The sequence below is a fragment of the Nycticebus coucang genome, chromosome 10, assembly GCF_027406575.1.
Source record: "Nycticebus coucang isolate mNycCou1 chromosome 10, mNycCou1.pri, whole genome shotgun sequence".
Lineage (NCBI taxonomy): Eukaryota > Metazoa > Chordata > Mammalia > Primates > Lorisidae > Nycticebus > Nycticebus coucang.
Window position 1 is genome coordinate 35,690,107 of NC_069789.1, and position 21,885 is coordinate 35,711,991.

The following is a 21,885-nucleotide window of genomic DNA, read 5'->3' on the forward strand; positions in this document are numbered from 1 at the left end:
TGACATAATGAGACTCTTGTCTCAAAAAAAAAGAAAGAAATGTCTCAAGTAATAAACATGATATAGAGGACAGAATGAATACTAAGATGTGTCTGAAAAGATGGTATGACATAATTGTAATTCTGCTATTTTTTTTTCTAATTCTATTATAATGGTAAGATTTCCTTACAGCCTACTCACTTCCTTATGTATCAACACCAGCTTTTTATTAAGAAAATTTTCAAATATTAAGAAAGGTTAAAATAATAGTACAATGACCATCTCTGTTCACCATTCAAGATTGAGCAGTTGTTAGCATTTTGTAGTATTCTATTTATACATCCATGCTTAAGTACAAATACACATACATACTTATATATTCATATCTAAAATATTTGAAGGTAAATTACAGATACAATATTTTACCCTTGAATACTTGTAAGCATGTTTTTCCTACAAAGTAACTTTACCCTCCATATCCAAACACTATTTTCTTTCTTTCTTTTTTTTTTTTTTGAGACACAGTTTCATTTCGGTCACCCTCATCACCTTCAGTAGAGTGTCATGGCATCATAGCTCAGAGCAACCTCAGACTCTTGGGCTCTAGTAATCCTCTTGCCTCAGCCTGCCAGGTAGCTGGGACTACAGGCACTTGCCACAATGCCCAGCTATTTTTAGAAATGTGATCTTGCTCTGGTTTGGGCTGGTCTCAAACACCTGAGCTCAAGGAAGCCATCTGCCTCGGCCTCCCAGAGTTCTAGGATTATAGGCGTGAGCCGCTGTGCCTAGCCTAAACACTTTTTAAGAACATTAGCTATAATTCCCTAATATCTATTATTCATTTCATAATCAAAATCACAATTGTTTGTCAAGTATCTTTTATGCCATTTTTGTCAAATCGGCATTTAGTATTGTATTTGTTTGATTTGGTTTTATTTTGTTTTTGTTTATTGAGACAGAGTCTCACTCTGTCACTTTGAGTAGAGTGTCCTGGCATCATAGCTCATAGCAACCTCACACTCTTGGGCTCAAGTGATCCTATTGTTTCAGCCTCCCTAGTAGCTGGACTATAAGCGGCCACAACAACGCCCAGCTCGTTTTTCTGTTTTTAGTAGACACCGGGCTTGCTTTTGTTCAGGCTGGTCTGGGACTCCTGAGCTCAGGCAATCCACCTCCCTTGGCCTCTCAGAGTGCTAGGATTAAGCCTTGATGATGCCTGGCCAGTTGGTGGTGTGTTTGTGATTAGATTCGGGGAGGTGGCAAAACACACAATAGAATAGATGGCTTTTAATAAAACAGAACTTTTAAGTAAATCTGACCTAAAAGATGGAAGAAATTTTTTTCCATCACAGCTCTTTTTTTTTTCCTCTATTGGGAGTAAGTACGCAGTCTTAATGCTATAATAGAGGTTTAATTTGTAGTGTCTGTATATGCCTCTGAGTCAATTTTGAATTTCTGACCAGTTAAACTGTTCTGACATAACTACTATTTTATGCAATAAATATTTTATGTATTCTGAAAGGGTGATCTTTTAACCAGTTTTCAAATTATTTTTTCATGTTTTTAGGTAGGATTCTAGTAAATAATCTAATAACCTCACCTACTTACTATTTTGAGTACAACAGAAGAAAAGACCATTTCTACCTTCAGCATTAATGCTAGTTAGTGTGTTAATGTATTTGTGAATAGAAAATGCCAAGAATTTAGCTGTCAAATGTGTATTGTGCTTCTAAATGTTTGTTAACTGTTTATATCTAGCAACACAAAAGGGCAAGTAGGTGAAAGTAGTTAAAAATTTGCAGAAAAGATTTAGGTCACTAACTTTTTTTTTCCAATGTAATGCAGACATCGGGGTTTATGTTTTTGTACCCTCTTTACTTTTGTAGTACTTGGCCCCATTTCCTAATCATTCCCTTTATTTTTACTCTTTATATTTACTTTTGATTACCCATTTCTCACAGGAAAATTATGCCCATATACTTTTTATTATTCAAGGGCAGCTATTATCTCTCAGATCCTGTTTCTAATCTATGAACAAAATGGAATCAAGACTAGATTAAATGGTATGTGTATACCTTCTAAGTTGAATAACTTAGAAAATGTTAACAGGAGGATATCTGGGGGTTTAACCACTAAATATTCTAGCTTAGTTGGAAATGCTGTAGAATGGCCATGGTAAATAGTAGAAGAGTTCCTCTTTCCATTATTTTCAATTGAAATAAGATTATATATCAGAAAAATAATTTTCTCTCTTTCTATCTTCCCTACTGTATTGTGAACATTTGAATATGAAACTTAACATCATTAGACCGCTCTTATAAGGGCATGGTTTTTCTAGCCATTAAGCCATGTTCTTAAGGTATTGCTAATTCCATTAACTGCAGCTTTAGAATAAAATTTATAAAGAACTTTGGACTGAGGGGAAATAGAATTTCAGAAGGTATAGATATTGTAGCCTTGGGATTTTCATCTTCTTGCTTGACAAAAATTACATAAAACTACAGTTTTAGTTTTATGAATGTAATTCATTAAAATAATTTATTGAAGTTTAGCTCATCATATGTACACTTTGGGTCACCTATCAGACATTATTCATTTCCTGTTTTTCTTCAAGTCTTTAATTTCCCTTCTGAGTGCCATAGTCTTTTTTTTTTTTTGGTTAGGACTAGTAAAAACAGTCCATTTCTCTAATTAAAAATACCAAACTCTGGTCCCAGCTACTCAGGAGGCTGAGGCAAGAGAATTGCTTGAGCCCAAGAGTTTGAGGTTTTTGTGAGCTATGATACCATAGCACTGTACCAAGGGCAACAAAGTGAGATTCTGTCTCAAAAAAAACAAACAAACTCACCCGATATCCCACTTACTGTATTTTTTTAGCATATTCCTTTTTTTTTTTTTCCGTTAAGGAATCCATGTAGAGGGGTATCTTGAAGGTCTTATCCACAGTTTTATTTCTATGTAGACAGGAGAACTGAGGACAAAAATGAGCCAGTCTCATGAAGACAGTTTAACAAGTGTGGCTTGGAATCCTGATGGGAAACGCTTTGTGACTGGAGGCCAGCGTGGTCAGTTCTATCAGTGTGTGAGTATTCATAGCCCTCTTCCCAGTATCTACTTGTTTAAAAGTAAATTTAGGGTGGCGCCTGTGGCTCAGGGAGTGGGGCGCCAGTCCCACATGCCGGAGGTGGTGGGTTCAAACCCAGCCCCGGCCAAAAAACCACACGAAAAAAAAAAAAAAGTAAATTTAGTTTCAGATATCCACTTCATTCAGTATCTTTTACAAAATGTACTATATAAAGACCTACTTTGCCATCCTCCTGGGCAAGCAGTGTCCAATAGAATTTTCTGTTATTTTTTCCTTCAGTTTTATTTCAAAAACTTCAAATATTTGAGAATGAATTTTTGTAACCAAAAAAAAAGCTGAATTTCATGGATAGACTGTCTTAAATATTTGAGGAATATTTGTGACAAGTGCTACCAGAGAACTTTTTGATCTTTATCTCCTGAGATCAGTAGTTCTGATGATGATCTTGGATTGTTGGAATAATAAGAAATAAGTAATGAGTCAAAAAGTTATGAAAAAGTGGGCATCGCCTGTGGCTCAGTTGGTAGGGCACCGGCCCCATATACCAAGGGTGGCAGGTTCAAACCCTGCCCCAACCAAATTGCAACAAAAAAATAGCTAGGCGTTGTGGTGGGCACCTGTAGTCCCAGCTACTCAGGAGGCAGAGGCAAGAGAAATCACCTAAGCCAGGGGTCCTCAAACTTTTTGAACAGGGGGCCAGTTCACTGTCCCTCAGACCGTTGGAGGGCCAGACTATAGTTTAAAAAAAAAATACTATGAACAAATCACTATGCACACTGCACATATCTTATTTTGAAGTAAAAAAAAAAAAAACGGGAACAAATACAATATTTAAAATGAAGAACAAGTAAAGTTAAATCAACAAACTTACCAGTATTTCAATGGGAACAATGGGCCTGCTTTTGGCTAATGAGATGGTCAGTGTCCGGTTCCATATTTGTCACTGCTAGTTGTAACAAGTGATGCAAGTGTGCATCAGTTAGTCTAGATCTGGTTGGAGATTTCAGATGTTTCATTCCAGAAAAAGTCTGTTCACAGACATAAGTGCTGCCAAAGATGGTTGCCATTTTGAGTGCATGGTTTCTGAGATTAGGATATGTCTCAGAGAGGAGAGATGCATAGAAATTAGAAGGCTGCTTGACTTGAATGCATCTTTCAGAGAGTCACAATTCTGCAGTTCAGCCAGTTCCATTTGGTAAATCATATCCACATTTTCAATGTCAATAGAAAATGGGTTATGGAAAAGCTGTATGTCCTGTTCATGGAGATGAAACTCTTTAAATCTAAACCGGAACTCCTTTTGCAACTTTTCCAGTGAATCCACACGTTTTATTTGGGAATGTAACCAATGGATTTTCTGCTAACGGATTTTGAGATGTGGGGAGATGACAGAAATTTTCCTCCTTCACTTGTTTGATGAGGAGGCCTAATTTTACTTCAAATGCTTTGACATGTGATTGTATATCACAGATGAGCTTCCCCTTTCCTTAAAGTTGCGCATTGAAACTGTTGAGTAGCTCTGTTACCTCTGTCAGAAAGGCAAGGTGCCGTTGCTATTCTGCATCATTGAGCTCTGGTACTTCTTTATTTTTTGAAAGCAGAAAAACTGGGCAGTGCCTGTGGCTCAAGGAGTAGGGCACTGGTCCCATATGCCAGAGGTGGTGGGTTCAAACCCAGCCCTGGCCAAAAACCACAAAAAAAAAAAAAAAAGAAAGAAAGAAATAGAAAAACTGTAATCTGTGGAAGTAAGTCATAGAAATGTTTCAAAATTCTCCCTCGACTCAGCCAACAGACCTCTGTGTGGTACGGGACATCTTCACAGGCAACATTTATCTCAGACAGAAATTCCTGAAATTGTCTGTGGTTTAGTGCATTACCTCTAATGAAGTTAACACAAGATACCACAGTTTTCATAACAGAGTCCCACTTCAGCGGTTCACTACACAGCGCTTGTTGGTGGATGAGGCAGTGTATGGCTATTGGATGAGAATGGTTATGTTTGTCCATCTCTTGGACAACTACTCCTTTCTTAAACTCCACCATGCTAGGAGCACCATCAGTTGTCACACTGGCTAGTTTTGCCCAGTCCAGCTCCAAACTGTTCACAGTTTGGCAAACCTTTTCATAAATATCCTCTCCTATAGTTGTTCCTTTGATGCTTTGCAGTGCAGCAAGCTCTTCTGTGACTTTGAAATAGTCATTTGTCCCACGAATAAAAATTAGAAGTTATGCAGAATCATAAACATCATTACTTTCATCGAGTGCCAAGGAAAAATAGGAAAGTTTTTTTGCGGAGTTTTGCAAATGCTGATGCAAATTGTCTCCCATTTCTTCAATCCTTCTTGTAATTGAGGGTCCTGAAAGACTCACTATACTAAATAAATCGGCCTTCTCTGGACACATCTCTTTGGCAACAGAAAGAAGGCATTCTTTAACAAATTCTCCCTCCACGAATGGTCTGCCAGTGCACACTAGTAGCTTGGCAACTTGAAAACTTGCTCACAGTGATGAAGTATTTAGCCGTTTCTGCTTCACAAAAGTATTTTGCTGAGTTGTCAATGACTATTTTAGTTCTAATATTTTATCTTTTCTCACTTCTCCGACCAAACAATCATATTTATCTTTATGTTGAGTTTGATAGTGTCAACGCAAATTGTATTCTTTGAACACAGACACTATATTCTGGCATATCAAACACACAGCTCTTCCCTTGTACTGCATGAAAATGTAATCATAAGTCCACTATTCTTTGAATATCCTATACTCCAAGTCAATTTTTCTCTTTCTTGATATCATTGTTTCCTAGGGATTCCAAATTGCTATTAGTAAAATACCAATATATATATACAGTGCTCCAAAAACAATATACCAGCAATAACTTTGCCCACACAGAGACATATAGACTGCACTGCCCATCAATGCAGTCTGATCAGTGTCGATCACTGCAGCCTTGCCAGTCCACATCATTTCAGCCTTGCCAGTGCCCATATGGTGGAACTCCGCTTTTACCTCAGGCTCACACTGGTGCAGTGTGGGAACAGGCACGATTACAGAGCCGGTTCCTCCACCACCTTTCCAGTTCACACTACCCTGTGTGAACTGCATTGCGATCTGTGAACTCTCACAGGAATCTGATCGCATGGGTGAGAAGACTTCCTTTTTTCTGAAGAAAAAAGGCATATGTGCCTTCTCTTTTCCTGCAGTGGAATCTGATCACGTAAGTCTTCTCACCCATCTCTGAGCAATGCGAGTATGGCCATAGCTGAACTCGCACTGCTCAGAGATCGCAACAGTGTGAACCGGGGCTTACACAGCATACAACATACAACATCATACACAAGTGAATAGCAATCAGAATATAAATGCACTTACTGTCAATTAAACTGGGTTTCCTACTCCTCAGCTGTCTGCAGAGCTGGATTAAGTTCCCATGGGGCCCTAGGCAGATTACCAGTTTGGGGCCCCCATGTGATAACACTGAGCACTGACCATTTGCATTAACACTGACCGCTGACCATTGGTGATAACACTGACTGCTGACAATTTGCATTAATACTGAGCGCTTACAATTATCGTTACCTCTGACCTCTGACCATTTGCATTACCTCTGAACACTGACAGTTTGCATTAGCACTGAGCGCTATTTGCGTTATCACTCAAATAGGGGAGTTGCGTGATGCAACTCCCCTAGAAACCACCCCCAACCAACTAACCAACTTAAAAAAAAGGCTCTTCTAACTTCAAAAAAAAGGTGCCCCCATCTGCAAAAAAAAAAAAAAAGACCTCCTAACTTCAGGAAAAAAAGGCCCTACTAACTGCAAAAAAAAAAAAAAAAACAGACCTCCTAACATCAAAAATAAATAAATCCTAACTTGTTCTTACCTCAGCCCTTAGGCAACAGCAGGCTTTGCACAGGCAACCTGGTGACTTCTCCAATTACACCAGAGACTGAAGGGAGGAGTAAAGAGACAGAAGGAGGGGAGTCGGAGAGTTTGGGGCACATTCCACAAATGCGCCCTGCAGCCCAGGATGAGTGGGCTGCTAAGCAGGATGGCAAAAACACCTGGCGGGGAGAGACAGAGAGAAGGAGGGGTGGGGAGAGACAGAGAGAAGGAGCAAAGTTGGAGAGTTGGCACACATTCCACACATGCACACTGCAGCCCGGACAAGTCGGCTGCTAAGCGGGACAGGCAGGGCGGCAAAAATACCCAGCGGGCCCGGACAAGTTGGCTGCTAAGCAGGACAGGCAGCCGTGGCAAAAACACCCTTCGGGCCAGATAAATGTCGTCAGTGGGCTGCATGTGGCCCGCAGTTTGAGGACACCTGGCCTAAGCCCAGGCATTGGAGGTTTCTGTGAGCTGTGATATCACGGCACTCTACCCAGCTTGAGGCTCTGTCTCAAAAAAAAAAAAAAAAAAAGTTACGAAAAACGTAAACTGTGATACAAATGTGGTGTCATTACTGTTTTGTGTAGATTCTCTCTCTAACACTGCTCGAATAGTCCTAATAGGCACTTCCAGATTGGGGCTGGTGGTATTTTGTGGGTTTTGTTTGGAGCTGTTAGTTTTTCCAGACAGAATCCTGTCTCGCTAGAGTGCAATGATGTCATCATAGCTCACTGCAACCTCAAACTCCTAGGCTCGAGCAATTCTTCTGCCTCAGCTTCTTGAGTAGCTGGGACTTACAGACACACACCACTGTGTCTGGCTAATATTTTTGTCTTTGTAGATAAGGGATCTTGCTGTTGCCCAGGCTGGTGTCAGATTCATACCTCAAGCTATTCTCCCTCTGCCTCCCAAAGTGTTAGAATTCCAGGTGTGAGCCATCACCCCCAACCCAGATTTATTTTTAAGACTAAAATTAATCATTTAGCTAAAACAGGCTAACAATTTCTTTTATTAATCTGATTTGAAACATACGGCATTTATTGTCATACTATCTTAACATGATTTTAAGTCATTCAGTCTCAGTTCTCAGGGTGCAAAGCAACTTTGTATGTTTCTGCTGACTTTGCTATTATAAAGCATTTAAACCTTCAGGGTACTGGACTTGATAGTTCTCTAAACTATAAAATGGGGGCAGTAATTCATTTCAGAACTTTGAATATTTATTAAGATAATTATAAAAGCTAAATCTTTTTTAGTAGCACAACTTCTGAATATTATAGGACAAATCTATTACTAAAGAATATTGCGAAGAGATTCTTTTGGGTTTTTGTTTGCTTTCTGAGTGCCGTTAGGGAATTAATAGTAGTTTTCTTCTGCTCAGGATTTAGATGGTAATCTTCTTGACTCCTGGGAAGGAGTAAGAGTGCAATGCCTTTGGTGCTTAAGTGACGGGAAGACTGTTCTGGCATCAGATACACACCAGCGAATTCGGGGATATAACTTCGAGGACCTTACAGATAGGAACATGTAACTATTTTTTTCCCCCTTAAATGGCAATTATCTGATTTGTATTAAAATGTGTAGTATCTCTCAGTTTTTCAGAAGGACAGATTTTATTATGTTTTTTGTTTTGGTTTTGATTTGATTAGTAATTTGTATTGATGGTCAGGTAGTACTTAGAAATTATTAACTCATATTCTTTTCAGTTGAAGTATAGTGCATGATAATGATTATAGGCAAAATTGTCATGTAAGCCTGAACATTTTCTATTTTGATATATTAAGCTAGTTTGGATGTCTTCATTCTTAATATGTTGCTTTTGACAAATTATTTTCTGATTACAGAGTACAAGAAGATCATCCTATTATGTCTTTTACTATTTCAAAAAATGGCCGATTAGCTTTGTTAAATGTAGCAACTCAGGTATGTTCATTAATATAATTTTCAGAAAAAGCTTACTACAAGTTTTCTAATTATGATTTTTAGTATATGTATTACATATTTCTACTTACTCTTAAATTTTATTGCATGCGTTTGATCCTTATGTAGAATCAACCATAAATTTATTAGAACATTGGCATTTTGCATAAATAGAAAATAAAGGTGTTCTATCTAGCAAAAAGATATTCACAGATTACTTCTTACAATTTTTTTGAGTAGAAATAGAATAAATATCTGTATTTTCTTTTGCCGACAGGGAGTTCATTTATGGGACTTGCAAGACAGAGTTTTAGTAAGAAAGTATCAAGGTGTTACACAAGGGTTTTATACAATTCATTCATGTTTTGGAGGCCATAACGAAGACTTCATCGCCAGTGGCAGTGAAGGTAAATTGTGTCATTTCCGTTTATATATATTGATATTAAAGTTTTTAATTCTCAATTTATGAAGGTAGTCATGTTCCCAAGGAAATTCAAGGTATTAAAAAAAATTGGGGTTCGGAGGGAGGGGTGTGGGGCCTTGGTGTGTGTCACACTTTATGGGGGCAAGACATGATTGCAAGAGGGACTTTACCTAACAATTGCAATCAGTGTAACTTGGCTTATTGTACCCTCAATGAATCCCCAACAATAAAAAAAAAAAAATTGGGGTTAATTATCCAATAGACTGTTAATTTCCCTTTTTATAATAACTTGTGCCCTCTTTATTGTTATGCATCTGTGCTGCCTACTCTGCCCATGCAGAGGAGTGTTTGGGGCATGTATCAAATCAAGATTTAGTTAAATCATTATATATTTTCGTGTGCTGGATTATTTTTTCATGGGACTGAGTTTTTAAGGATTGATAGTGTCTAAAAACTTAAAGTTAGCTAGGCTGAGCATGGTGGCTCATGCCTATAATCCTAGCATTCTGGAAGGCTGAGGCAGGCCAATTGCTTGAGCTCAGGAGTTTTGAGACCAACCTGAGCAAGAGTGAGACCCCCATCTCTTCTAAAAATAAAAAACTGAGGCAAGAGGGATGATCTCTTGAGACCTAGAGTTCAAGATTGCTGTGAGCTATGATGCCACAGCACTCAGTCCACGGCGACAGAGTTAAGACGATAGACAGATATTAATTACAATGTTCTACCTGAACTTGGACAGAATCGATGATAGTTAGATCTTTAACATTTCTTCAGTGGCCACTGGGAATAATTCAGTTTGATAATTCTTATGGTTTAAAAATAACTTTACTTGGCTTAGTGCTCGTGGCACAGTGGTTACAGCGCCAGCCATGTACACCAAGAGTGGCGGGTTCTAACCGGCCCAGGCCAGCTAATCAACAATGACAACTGCAACAAAAATATAGCCGGGCGTTGTGGCAGGCACCTGTAGTCCCAGCTACTTGGGAGGCTAAGGCAAGAGAATCGCTTAAGCCCAAGAGTTTGAGTTTGCTGTGAGCTGTGACGCCACAGCACTCTACCAAGGGCAACATAGTGAGACTCTGTCTCAAAAAATAAATAAATAAATAACTTTAACAAAATTGTCCCTACTCCTACATTTTTTGAATAAATTTGTTCTCTAGTCTAAAAGCATCAGTATTCTAGGCAGGCATGCATCTGTCCAATTTAAAATATGAATTGCTCTGGGCGGCGCCTGTGGCTCAGTCGGTAAGGCGCCAGCCCCATATACCGAGGGTGGCGGGTTCAAACCCGGCCCTGGCCAAACTGCAACCAAAAAATAGCCGGGCCTTGTGGCGGGCGCCTGTAGTCTCAGCTACTCGGGAAGCTGAGGCAAGAGAATCACCTAAGCCCAGGAGTTGGAGGTTGCTGTGAGCTGTGTGAGGCCACAGCACTCTACCGAGGGCCATAAAGTGAGACTCTGTCTCTACAAAAAAAAAAAAATACGAATTGCTCTGATGATTCCTCAACGATAAATAAAATATGAATTGTTCTGGATTCACAAGGTGGTAAAGTAGAAAAGATAAAAAATAAAAAACATGAAAAACTTAAATATGAATTATTTAGAGGACACAAGCACAAATAAATGAGGTCGTTCTAAAACTTAGTGTGTTTCATGTCCTTTGTTTTGTTTTGAAACAGAGTTTCTGAGTACATGATGTCACAGCTCACAGCAGTCTCAAACTCTTGGGCTCAAGTGATCTTCTTGCCTCAGCCTCCCAAGTAGTGGGGACTATGCAGGGACCCGGCACAATGCCCAGCTAATTTTTCTATTTTTAGTAGAGATGGGAGTCTTGCTCTTGCTCTTCCTCAGGCTGGTCTTGAACTCCTGAGCTCAAGCAGTCTACCCCCTCACCTTCCCAGAGTGGTGGGATTACTGGCATGAGCCAGTGCACCTGGCCAATTCAAATGTTTTATTACAGTTCTGAAACATCAATCGGATCTAGCATATAATATTATCTCTTAAGATGACCACAGTAATCCATTTGCCATTTACTTGCAAGGGATGTATTTCAAGGACCCTCCAAAATACATAAAATACCAGTAGAGGATAGAGCAATTAGAAAACCGTTTCCCCCAAAGTGCCGTTTCTTAAGCCTTTTTATTGTGTTGGCAATATATAGAAAAACTAGCCGTATTTTTCACCCTTGCATAAGCAATGGATTTCTCAAACTGATAGCGCAAGCAGAGCTTGACCAGAAAGTCATTCTTTTTATTGAGACAGAGTCTTGCTTTGTTGCCCAGGATAGGATAGAGTGCAGTGGTATGTGCCGTCATATCTCACGGTAACCTTGCACTCATGGTGTGATGCTATCCTCCTGCCTCAGCCTCCCAAAGTGGTAGGACAAGAGACATGAGCCATGACACCTAGCGGAGTTTGTTTCTTATGGTCACTTCATGAGATTATATAGATAGTCTAATACAAAGCCATATTATGGTTCAGATAATAAACAATTGTCTAGGGGTCCTCAAACTGTGGCCCACGGGCCACATGAGGCGGTGTGATTGCATTTGTTCCCGTTTTGTTTTTTTACTTCAAAATAAGTATGTGCAGTGTGCATAGGAATTTGTTTGTAGTTTGTTTGTTTTTTTAAACTGTAGTCCGGCCCTCTAAGGGTCTGAGAGACAGTGAACTGGCCCCCTGTTTAAAAAGTTTGAGGACCCCTGGTAGAGTCACTGAGCAGAGCTTCTCTGGATTTGAATCCAGACCTTACCATTTATTAGCTGTTAATCATGAGCAGACCATTTAACCTCTCAGTGCTCCATTCATCATAAAAGGGGGATAAGGATAATACCACTTCATGGAATAATAATGAACATGAAATGTACATAAAGTACTTGGTACTTTGTAAACACTCAGAAAAGATTAGCTATCATCTTCACCATTGTTTTTGAATTTGGATATATCACTGCCTTTGGGGAATGGGGTAGGGAGAAAATGTCTCCCTCTGTCTCCTGGGCTGGAATGTAGAAGGGTCATCATAGCTCTCTTCAATCTCACACTCCCAGGGTCAAGCAATCTTCTTGCCTCACCCTTTGGAGTAGCTGAGACTACAGGTGTGTGCCACCATTCCTGGATATTTTTCAATTTTTTTTTTTGTTTTGGTTTCTGGCCTGGGCTGGTTTTGAACCCACCACCTCCGGCATATGGGACCGGCGCCCTACTCCTTCAGCCACAGGCACTGCCCTATTTTTCAATTTTTTATAGAGACAGGGTTTTGCTCTTGCTCAGACTAACCTCAAGCAGTCTTCCTGTCTCAGCATTCCATTATAATTAGCATCATAGATGTGAGCCACTGTGCTCAGCCAATATTTTGCTTTTCTGTCATCTCACATTTTCATTTTATTATAATCCCTATCCTGGATTTGTTTTACATTCAAAGACCTTGGTTTGTAATTACATTGCTCATGTATTGATAGAACATTGCAGATAGCAAGACATGATTACAAGTTACCTAACAAATGCAATCAGTGTAACCTGGCTTATTGTACCCTCAATGAACCCCCAACAATAAAAAAAAAAAAAGAATATTGCGGATATTTTTTGGTGACTTGAGTTAATCACCTTTAACAGGAAAAAAGTATATTTTATTAAAATGACTTTTCATAATGTAGTTTGTTAAACTTTCATATTATTTTGCCTTTAAGTTCTAGTAAGTAAGAATCACATGTTCTATGTGCAGGGAATGATCAATTGGTTTTGTTGATGTAAAACAACTCCCTAACTTTTCTTTAAATTATTACATATTCAGATCACAAGGTTTACATCTGGCACAAACGTAGTGAACTGCCAATTGCGGAGTTGACAGGGCATACACGTACAGTAAACTGTGTGAGCTGGAACCCACAGATTCCATCCATGATGGCCAGCGCCTCAGATGATGGCACTGTTAGAATATGGGGTCCGGCGCCTTTTATAGACCATCAGAATATTGAAGGTAATACTGTTGTATAATGTTCCTATGTTTTCTGCCAAAAAAAATTCTGCTTATTATGAAGTTCTAGCATTTTAAAGCAATAATTTATTTAAAGGGGTGCTATATGATTTATTTTTTCTCTTTTAGAAATTGTTTCCTATCTCCATAGAAAGAATTTAAGTAATCTAAAAGCTAACAATGGTTGTTGTTTCGGGGGTAGGAGGGCCAATGAAGAGAATAAGCTGAAATGGGATGCCTCATCCATTTAGCTGTTTTAAAGATCTTATTGAAAATATTTGCTTTATCATGCTACCTAAATGGAACATTGCAGGAAGCATTTTATACATGTGAGAACTAGCTAGTATACAAAACTTGAAAATCTTTAGAAGATTTGAATGATCTTGATTATGGATTTTACTCTTAAAAATAGACATTAACGTCACATAGCATACTAACATGAGCTAACTTAATGAGTAGAGAAAGAAACTGAAATTTGCCATGTACCCAGGTGTTGGCATGATAGTCCCTTTATGTACACTGTCTTGCATAAATTCTTCCTATCTTTTTTTTTTTGTTTGTTTTTGGCCGGGGCTAGGTTTGAACCCGCCACCTCCAGCATATGGGACCGGCGCCCTACTCCTTGAGCCACAGGCGCCGCCCAAATTCTTCCTATCTTATAAGGGAAGTATTTATATCATTTTTAGAAGTAAGGAAACTGAAGCATAGCAAAGCTAATTAACTTGTTCAGTGCTGTCAGGTCTTCAAATCTCAGCCTGAATGTTTTTTTCCCCACTACTTTGAAGTACTTAGGATGAAGAAAGCACAGAGTGTAAGCTAACAGTTAAGGGCAAAAGGTTAATTGAACATGGTATCAGTACTACAGAGAAGAGGTAATGAGAAACATCGTCAGATAGAGCAAGTAAAAAATGTTTAGTTTGCTTAGAAGGAAGTAATTTACCTAGAAACAGCTGAATAGGTTTTTTTGTTCAGCGTGACCCACCTAAATGTTTTGGTAAGAAAAGATGACTAACTGCTCTCTGTTAAGTGATTCTCAGCGGACGAGGGCAGGGCATGTATGGTTCAAAAAATGTGTTCTCTACACTTGGCTTTTGTCTTTATGGTACAAACTCTAGAATGCTTAACCATATCTTGGCAGATGAAGATACGCAGCCAAAGATGATAATACAAAACATGAAGAGTATATGGGTCAAAAAGTTTGAGAATTACTCTTCAGGCCTGTCAAGGGTTGTTTGAATTTGCCTTTTTGTATTTGCAGGTCACTACACAACCTTCTAACATTCTTCTAGGAAATCAGTTAAGATCAGACATCTTTACCTTTTGTTGTCCTATTTGACTTTTTCATGCTCTAAGATAGTCTACATAGATTTATAGCAGTGATTACCTATGATTTTCTGATTTTTAGTCATTTGAAAGTTATTTCTTCAAATAAACATATTTAATCTGAAAAAGTAGGAAAATATTACATGTATGGTAACAGATTTGCTGTATAAGACGATGTGTTTTATGCCTCCATTGCAGTGGAATAAGAGTTGCACTGTTGTTTGCTGAATTTGATTAACGTGGATACTCACTTTGGTGGGCGAGCGACTTTTGGCTCGGTTTTAAGATCTGGGTCCAATTCAACACCTTTGGTGCTTTGACAGTATGAGTATAGCCCTAAAAAATTATTTTCAACTGTAATAGAAAACAACTTCTGTACATGTATAACCAGGTATTTGTTGATGTGCCCCCTTTTGCCACTATCTTCAGTGGGGTCTTTCTCCTCCTTTACCTACTTAAAAACTTTTTTCTAATTAAAGTAATAAATATTTGGAATAGAACTTTTGAAAAATATCGATGAAGCTAAAGAAAACATTTAAAGATCATAACATCATAATGATACTATAATAAATATTTCGTGTGTGTGTGTGGTTTTTTTTTTTTTTGGCCGGGGATGGGTTTGAACCCGCCACCTCCAGCATATGGGACCGGCGCCCTACTCCTTGAGCCACAGGCGCCGCCCATAAATATTTCACTTGGGCGGCGCCTGTGGCTCAAAGGGACAGGGCGCCAGTCCCATATGCTGGAGGTGGTGGGTTCAAACCAGCCTCGGCCAAAAACCACAAAAATAAATAAATAAATATTTCACTTACCAACCCTATTTCAAAAGAGAGAATTTGCTGACCTTTTATGGACTAGGTATTTTTGTTGTTTTTGAGAAATCTATAAAATAAGATGAGTTGAATACACACTATAATATGGATGAATGAACCTTGAACAATATGCTAAGTGAAAGAAGCCAGATGCAAAAGACCATATGTAGGCTCGGCACCCACAGCTCAGAGTTGTTAGGGCGCCGGCCACCTACGTCCAGGCTGGGGGGGGTTCAAATCTGGCCTGGGCCTGCTAAAACAACGACGACTACAATAAGAAAATATCCAGGCGTTGTGGCGGATATTTGTGAGTCTGTAGTCCCAGCTACTTGGGAGGCTGAGGCAAGAGAATTGCTTAAGCCCAAGAGTTTGTGATTGCACAGCACTCTACCAAGGCAACATAGTAAGATTCTGTCTCAAGAAAAAATAAAAAAGACCACATGTGATTGTATTTATATAAAATGGTCTAAAATAGACAAATCCATAGACAAAAGGAATACAGTAGTTTTAGTATAGAAAGAGGTGTGTGATTGCTAATTGGGGTGATCAAAATGTTTTAAAATTGATTGCTGATGGTTGTGCATTCCTGTGAATACACTAATACATTGATTTATACACTTTAAATAGGTGCATTGTATAGTATGTGAATTATATTTCAATCTGTTATATACTACCACCCCAAAATGGATTAGAATCAGTTTCGAACTGAGCAACTGGAAGGATTAATAACTACATAGTTATAATGCATAGTTCTACCTTAGACTGCCAGATTGTTTCCTCTTTTCTACTGTAAGCTATCATAAAGATTTTCCTATTCTGTATAACTACTTCAAGGTTGATTTTTAAAGTAGAATATTCTAATATGATTATTCACTTCAATTTCTCCAGTATTCAAAGTAATCATGAATTAATATATATTACATATATTATATGCTATAATATATATAGCCTAAAACATGATGCAGACACTTTGTTTTAATGGTTATGATGATGAAAGAATGAATTATTTACTTTGGTAATAATTACTTTTTAATCTTACTGTATTTTTTAATGTCATGATGATTTTGAAACTTTCTAACTAATAACTTTTTTCTCTCTCTCCTCTTCTCCTTCCCCCCCCACCCCCACCCCGCATACACATTTCATCTTGTCTTCATTCAGAGGAATGCAGTAGCATGGATAGTTGATGGTGAATTCGGAGCAGACGACTTCTGTTTAACTTAAAATTAGTCGTATTTTAATGGCTTGGGATTTGGTGCAAACAAACATGATTGATAGCTGGACAGACATGCTCGTCATGAAAAAAGAACCATTTCTGAAGCCCGATTGGGGCCAAACATTTATTACACCTTGCTTCATAGTAACCAATTGAGATGAAGCACGTCGTCGTTAGAGCGTTGTTGGACACCATGTTGAATTATACCCCCATCGGTTGTGAAGAACTGTGCTATATTCAGGCTTACCCATTGAACTCAGTATACATATTTTTTTCTCTCCTGCCTTTTGTCTGGCAGGATACCATTCTTGTTGCTCTTCTGTGTAATGAAGTTTAAATGCTTGTTTGGAAAACTTTATTTAACAGTTTAGAAGGCTTAATAGAAAGAGTGCATTAGTCTGAAGAGTATACGTTGGATAGGAAAGAATTTCCTTCTTTTGTTTCTCCAAATCTTTCCGCCTTATTTAGCTTGAGATCTTTGCAGCTTGGTTCATGGATTCTAGCCTTGCCCGTTGCGCAGTATATACTGATCCAGATGATAAACCAGTGAACTATGTCAAAAGCACTCTCAATATTACATTTGACAAAAAGTTTTGTACTTTTCACATAGCTTGTTGCCCCATAAAAGGGTTAACAGCACAATTTTTTAAAAAATAAATTAAGACGTATTTATAGGATTAAAGCGACTTCATTTGTATACATTTGGAATCAAAACCAGCTTAAAAACAGTTTCCTGACTTAGATATGCAGTTTAACTGATCCTCTTCTGGAATACCACATGAGACATGGTCAGAAACAGTCCTTGGAAGAACATTACACAGGAAGGGCAGAATAATACTTTGAAGGTCCCCCCCCCCCCTTTTTTTGTAGAGACAGAGTCTCGCTTTATTGCCCTTGGTAGAGTGCTGTGCCATCACAACTCACAGCAACCTCCAGCTCCTGGGCTTAGGCGATTCTCTTGCCTCAGCCTCCCTAGGTTTTTTTCCCCTTTTTGTTTTATTACTGAAAGAACATCAGTGCCCAATCTTAAAGAAATTCAAGATTCAAAAGAGAATTTTAAATATACCGTGAAAAATCAGTAGTCAGTTGGTTTCCAATAAAGCTTGTTCCAAGTTGTTCTCAACTTAGGAAGTCATTTTGATGTGATCTAGCAAGACAATAGAAATTGGCAAATATAACCACTTTAGAAGTTTATAGCATAATTGAAATTGTTAGAAGAATTAAGCAGATCACAAAAACAAACTGGGATTAAAATCTCATAGTCATTTCTCTTAATTGCCCTTAATCTTTTCACATATAGAGATACATAAATTTAAAGAATATTCCTTCTCAGTTTTTCAGATACTGCCATATCAAACCTCATTCTAAACTGGTGCTGTGGATAGTCTTTTCCTTTCCTATCCCCTTTTAGTTAAAGGAAAGGTTTCCTTCATGGAAAAACACTTTTAATTTTGAGAATTTCACATTTAAAATAAGCCAAAAGCCTGATGTTCACATTGTGCTTTTAAACCCCATTAACAGCTGAACACAACTGTAGTCTCCCTTGAAATTCCCTCCCTTTTTCAGTAGAGGATCAATAGGGTGACTGTAGCTGTTACATTGGGGAGAGGAGTGGGAATACCTCCAAAATAAGGTTCTGGTGAAGAAAAAGTCTTATACTAAAGTTCCCCTTTAGACCTAGCCAAGCCTGTAATATTTTATTACCGTGAGTAGACACCTTTGCGATCCACAAGGAAGAGAAAAAAGGCTTGAGTATCAAATTCTTCCATTGTAGTTTGGGGGCGGGGGATGACAACAGGGAGAAAGGGAAAAGTCAGGGAAGGGGAGAAGAAAGAAAAACACATTTGGCCTTAAAATAGCATGCATTCTCCCAAAAAACCATAGTAAGAGAAAATGACAGATCGTGGTCAGAAGATTATTTTATCAAATTGGTATGTAAAAGATTTAAGCTCAATTTTGCAGAGACCACCACTTAAGAAAATCAAAGAACTCCTGTTTTGATACTTCTGAGTTAAAATAACTGTGTTATAATTTATCTGGTACTTCATTTTTCTTAACTAAAATTACTTTCTACTTTAAGCTTGAATAAAAATCTTCATTGGTAACTGTATATAATTAAGTGGCAACTTATCTTTACCTCAGTACAGTTAAAACCATTCATATTTTAAGTGATTCATGTATACCCTGAAGCCGTTAATCCACCCCAGTCTCCACAGTAACATCACCAACAAAATGTGGGCATAGAAACTCCACAGCTGTTTACAAATTTGGTTACAGTGTGCTATGGTACATTAGTAACATTCAGGCACTCAGATTCTACTGTCTACTTCACCCAGCCACCCCTAGATCTGAGTTTTCAGTGTGCTTCTGAAGTACTTTAAAAAAGTGGAGTAAAAGTGAGGCACATTTTACAAGAACATAACTCCTATTAAAATAGGAGTAACAACTATGCAAAGGTTTCTATAGCAGCTAGATGAGTTTGTTTTCCAGGTCTGTCTTAACTGGCAGCTTCCTATATATACTGGTACTTTGCTGTGCCAATTTGCTATAAACGTCTGTTTCCTACATTTGCCATGCAGTGACTAGCTAGAAAGGTAAAATAAATGGTGAAGAAACCCAGGATAATATGGTATAAGAACGTGATAGCAGGATTTTCTAATCCATAGGTATTAACTGAAAACTTAATGATAGTTCTATAGATTCTATAGTAGGCCTAAGAGTGAAAATACTGTCAAGCCAGCCACAAGATACTAACAAATGTATAAACTGAAAAGTACCAATACTTTTTGCACATAGATAAAATACAGTGGAGAATTTTGGCTCCAAAAATCAGGTTAGTAGGCTCATTTCCATGTGCTTAAAAATGTTTTTGTTCTTGTTATGCATTGAATAAGGGCTAGCGCAAGTATGAAATTAAATGTCTTTTTCCTCCAAATAATTGGTTTTAATGGTAAAATGTTGGATTTGGTGATTACTGAGATTGGTGTATGGGGGTGGTGATGAAGAATTAAAGTGGGAGTTAGTTGGGAGGGATATCAAAGCCTTAGTTTTGGTTTTTGTATTTTATTAGTATTCATAACAGCTACATTTCTTTTGCTCTTAATTGGCCAAATAAATATATAAAAGCAGGTAAGTAGTTTAAGCAGGAAATTTTATTTCCAAATATTCCTACAAATTGGCCCATTTTATTGGGTGGGAGAACAAAAAGGGATTCCCTAACTTTAAGTAATTTATTTACCCTGTTAGTCAAAAGATTAAAAAATCCAATCTTGTCAATATTTTCTTAGCTTGAAAAAACACAAGTAATTATTACATGGTGAGCTTTATTATTAGGAGTGTTCTGCCTCTAGAGTGGCATTCCATGACATTAATAGAAAATCCTTCTTTCCCACCCCTCCCCATCTTGAAATTTTCTTTTTTAGATGTTGGTTCCTGCAAACAAGAACTGACCCTATCACCTCTGCCTCACAGTGGGTAAATATATCGTACATCTCTTGAAAGAGAAATATCCATGTCAGTTTCTTTCACAGCAGAAGAATGGCTGATTTTGCTTGGGGAGGAAAGAAGACATTTTTGTTAATATCCTTTTTGTCCCACCTCTAAAATGTTACAAGTATTTTGATTGATTTTACTTTAATTTCTTATTTAGACTTTAGCAACTCTCCTTTTTGAGTTGCTCTCTGAAACATTACTTCCATTTCAGAAACCATATCTGATTTAATAGAAACTAACTTTAAAAGAAGAGGTGAATTTGCATTTACACTTAGACACTTTCTAAAAACAGGGTGAACTTAATTGAAAATTTTCAGTGTTGTTAAGCTATTGTTATAGTAGCTGCCCTATAGTTGCAAAACCTATAAAAAACCCGGCCCCTATCTACTCAATCCAGGTAGCCTGGATTTAACAAAACTAATAGCATAAAAATGTGTGTGTGTGTGTGTATGTGTGTGTTGTTGTGTTTATGTATGGGAGAGAGTACTTAATTCACGAGAAGTCCTGGAAATGGCTGTTCTAGGTTCTTGTCATTTTTACTAAAGGTCTTGTGCACATGTGAAGTGCCCTTTCTGAGTTTAAGGTTTAGTTAATACTGGTATATTTTTATAAGATTGATACCGTGTCCCCATCTTTAACTTAAAACATTTTCATTATCAGGGTCAATGTGCTAGAACTGAATTGTAACATTTTTAGGCACAGATGGAAAAAAATGTTATTGGCTCCTTGAAAATATGTGTGGTGAGGGGAACAGATACACAAAAGCATGTATGTACTTAAAAACCAAGCTGTAGAGATCAAGAAAAGAACTTAAGTGTTGATCTCAAGATTTCTAAATTGTCAAGATTTACATGGCATTGTGGTGGAACTAGTTAACACTTTAGAGCTTTTGGTATGTAATAACTATTTGCTATGGACTGATTAAATGTTTCAAAAGGATTGTGTTTTTAAATTTGGGGGGGTGGTTTTTTTTTAACTGCCTCTCAGATTACATTTAGTAGTTTAAATTTCTTTGTTTTATTATTTCATTAAAGTATAAAAATTTCAGGTCTCTGATATTTATTTTCACTTGTTCTACTAATTATTTACAAAATACCCTTTGTTGACTTTTATTTTATAAATGTGTAGTATATTAAACATCATAAAAATTCTGTTCAATTGAAACTACATTACCTTTGATTTGCTTTACTGGTTTTTTTTTTTTTTTTTAATACACCTTTTCCATGTTAGTGTGCAGCACTTAGCCAGTCAATTTGTATTTCCTTTCTTTCAAACCAATAAACAGAATGAGTAACTAAGTACTTCTTGGTGTGTTACATCTCCTAATATCCATTAATCCGAACATGTAACAGATTGTTTTTACCTAAAACAATTGATTTGCTGAGTTTTTACTTATTTATTTTAGTGACAAGAGTCTCATTACATTTCCCAGCCTGGACTCAGTACTCCTGGGCTCAAGCAGTCCTCCAAACTCAGCCTCCTAAGTGACGAGGACCACAGGCAGTAGCTGCCAATTGCCAGCTTTGCTGTGCTGTTTGACTTCCTCATATTTACCCTTGTGCGCGGTACCTAAAGAAGCAATGCTTAGTCTGTTGTGAAGTCTTTTAAGGGCCATTGTGCAATCATGAGTAAATCTAGAAAAATTTTAGGAGCATTACATTTCAAAGGAATTGCATGCTCCATTTTGTTCATAAATATTGCTACATCTGGGCGGCGCCTGTGGCTCAAGGAGTAGGGCACCGGTCCCATATGCCGGAGGTGGTGGGTTCAAACTCA

General features: G+C 37.8%; 1 protein-coding gene across 4 annotated transcripts in view; it reads left to right on the top strand.

Annotated features, from left to right (window-relative positions):
* WDR26 (WD repeat domain 26) overlaps positions 1-21,407 on the top strand; it is a 56,905-nt gene extending 35,498 nt beyond the window's left edge. For 2 of the 4 annotated variants that reach the window (XM_053605355.1, XM_053605356.1), the window contains exons 9-14: positions 2,942-3,061; positions 8,333-8,478; positions 8,796-8,874; positions 9,149-9,278; positions 13,084-13,269; positions 16,563-21,407. In XM_053605355.1, coding sequence (XP_053461330.1) covers positions 2,942-3,061; positions 8,333-8,478; positions 8,796-8,874; positions 9,149-9,278; positions 13,084-13,269; positions 16,563-16,588 — 687 coding nt within the window. In that variant the 3' untranslated portion in view covers positions 16,589-21,407. Of the gene's footprint in view, positions 1-2,941; positions 3,062-8,332; positions 8,479-8,795; positions 8,875-9,148; positions 9,279-13,083; positions 13,270-13,843; positions 15,170-16,562 lie in introns of those variants that run through there. The other 2 variants (XM_053605352.1, XM_053605353.1) reach the window with 2 other exon arrangements.
* The last annotated feature ends 478 nt before the right edge of the window (positions 21,408-21,885 follow it).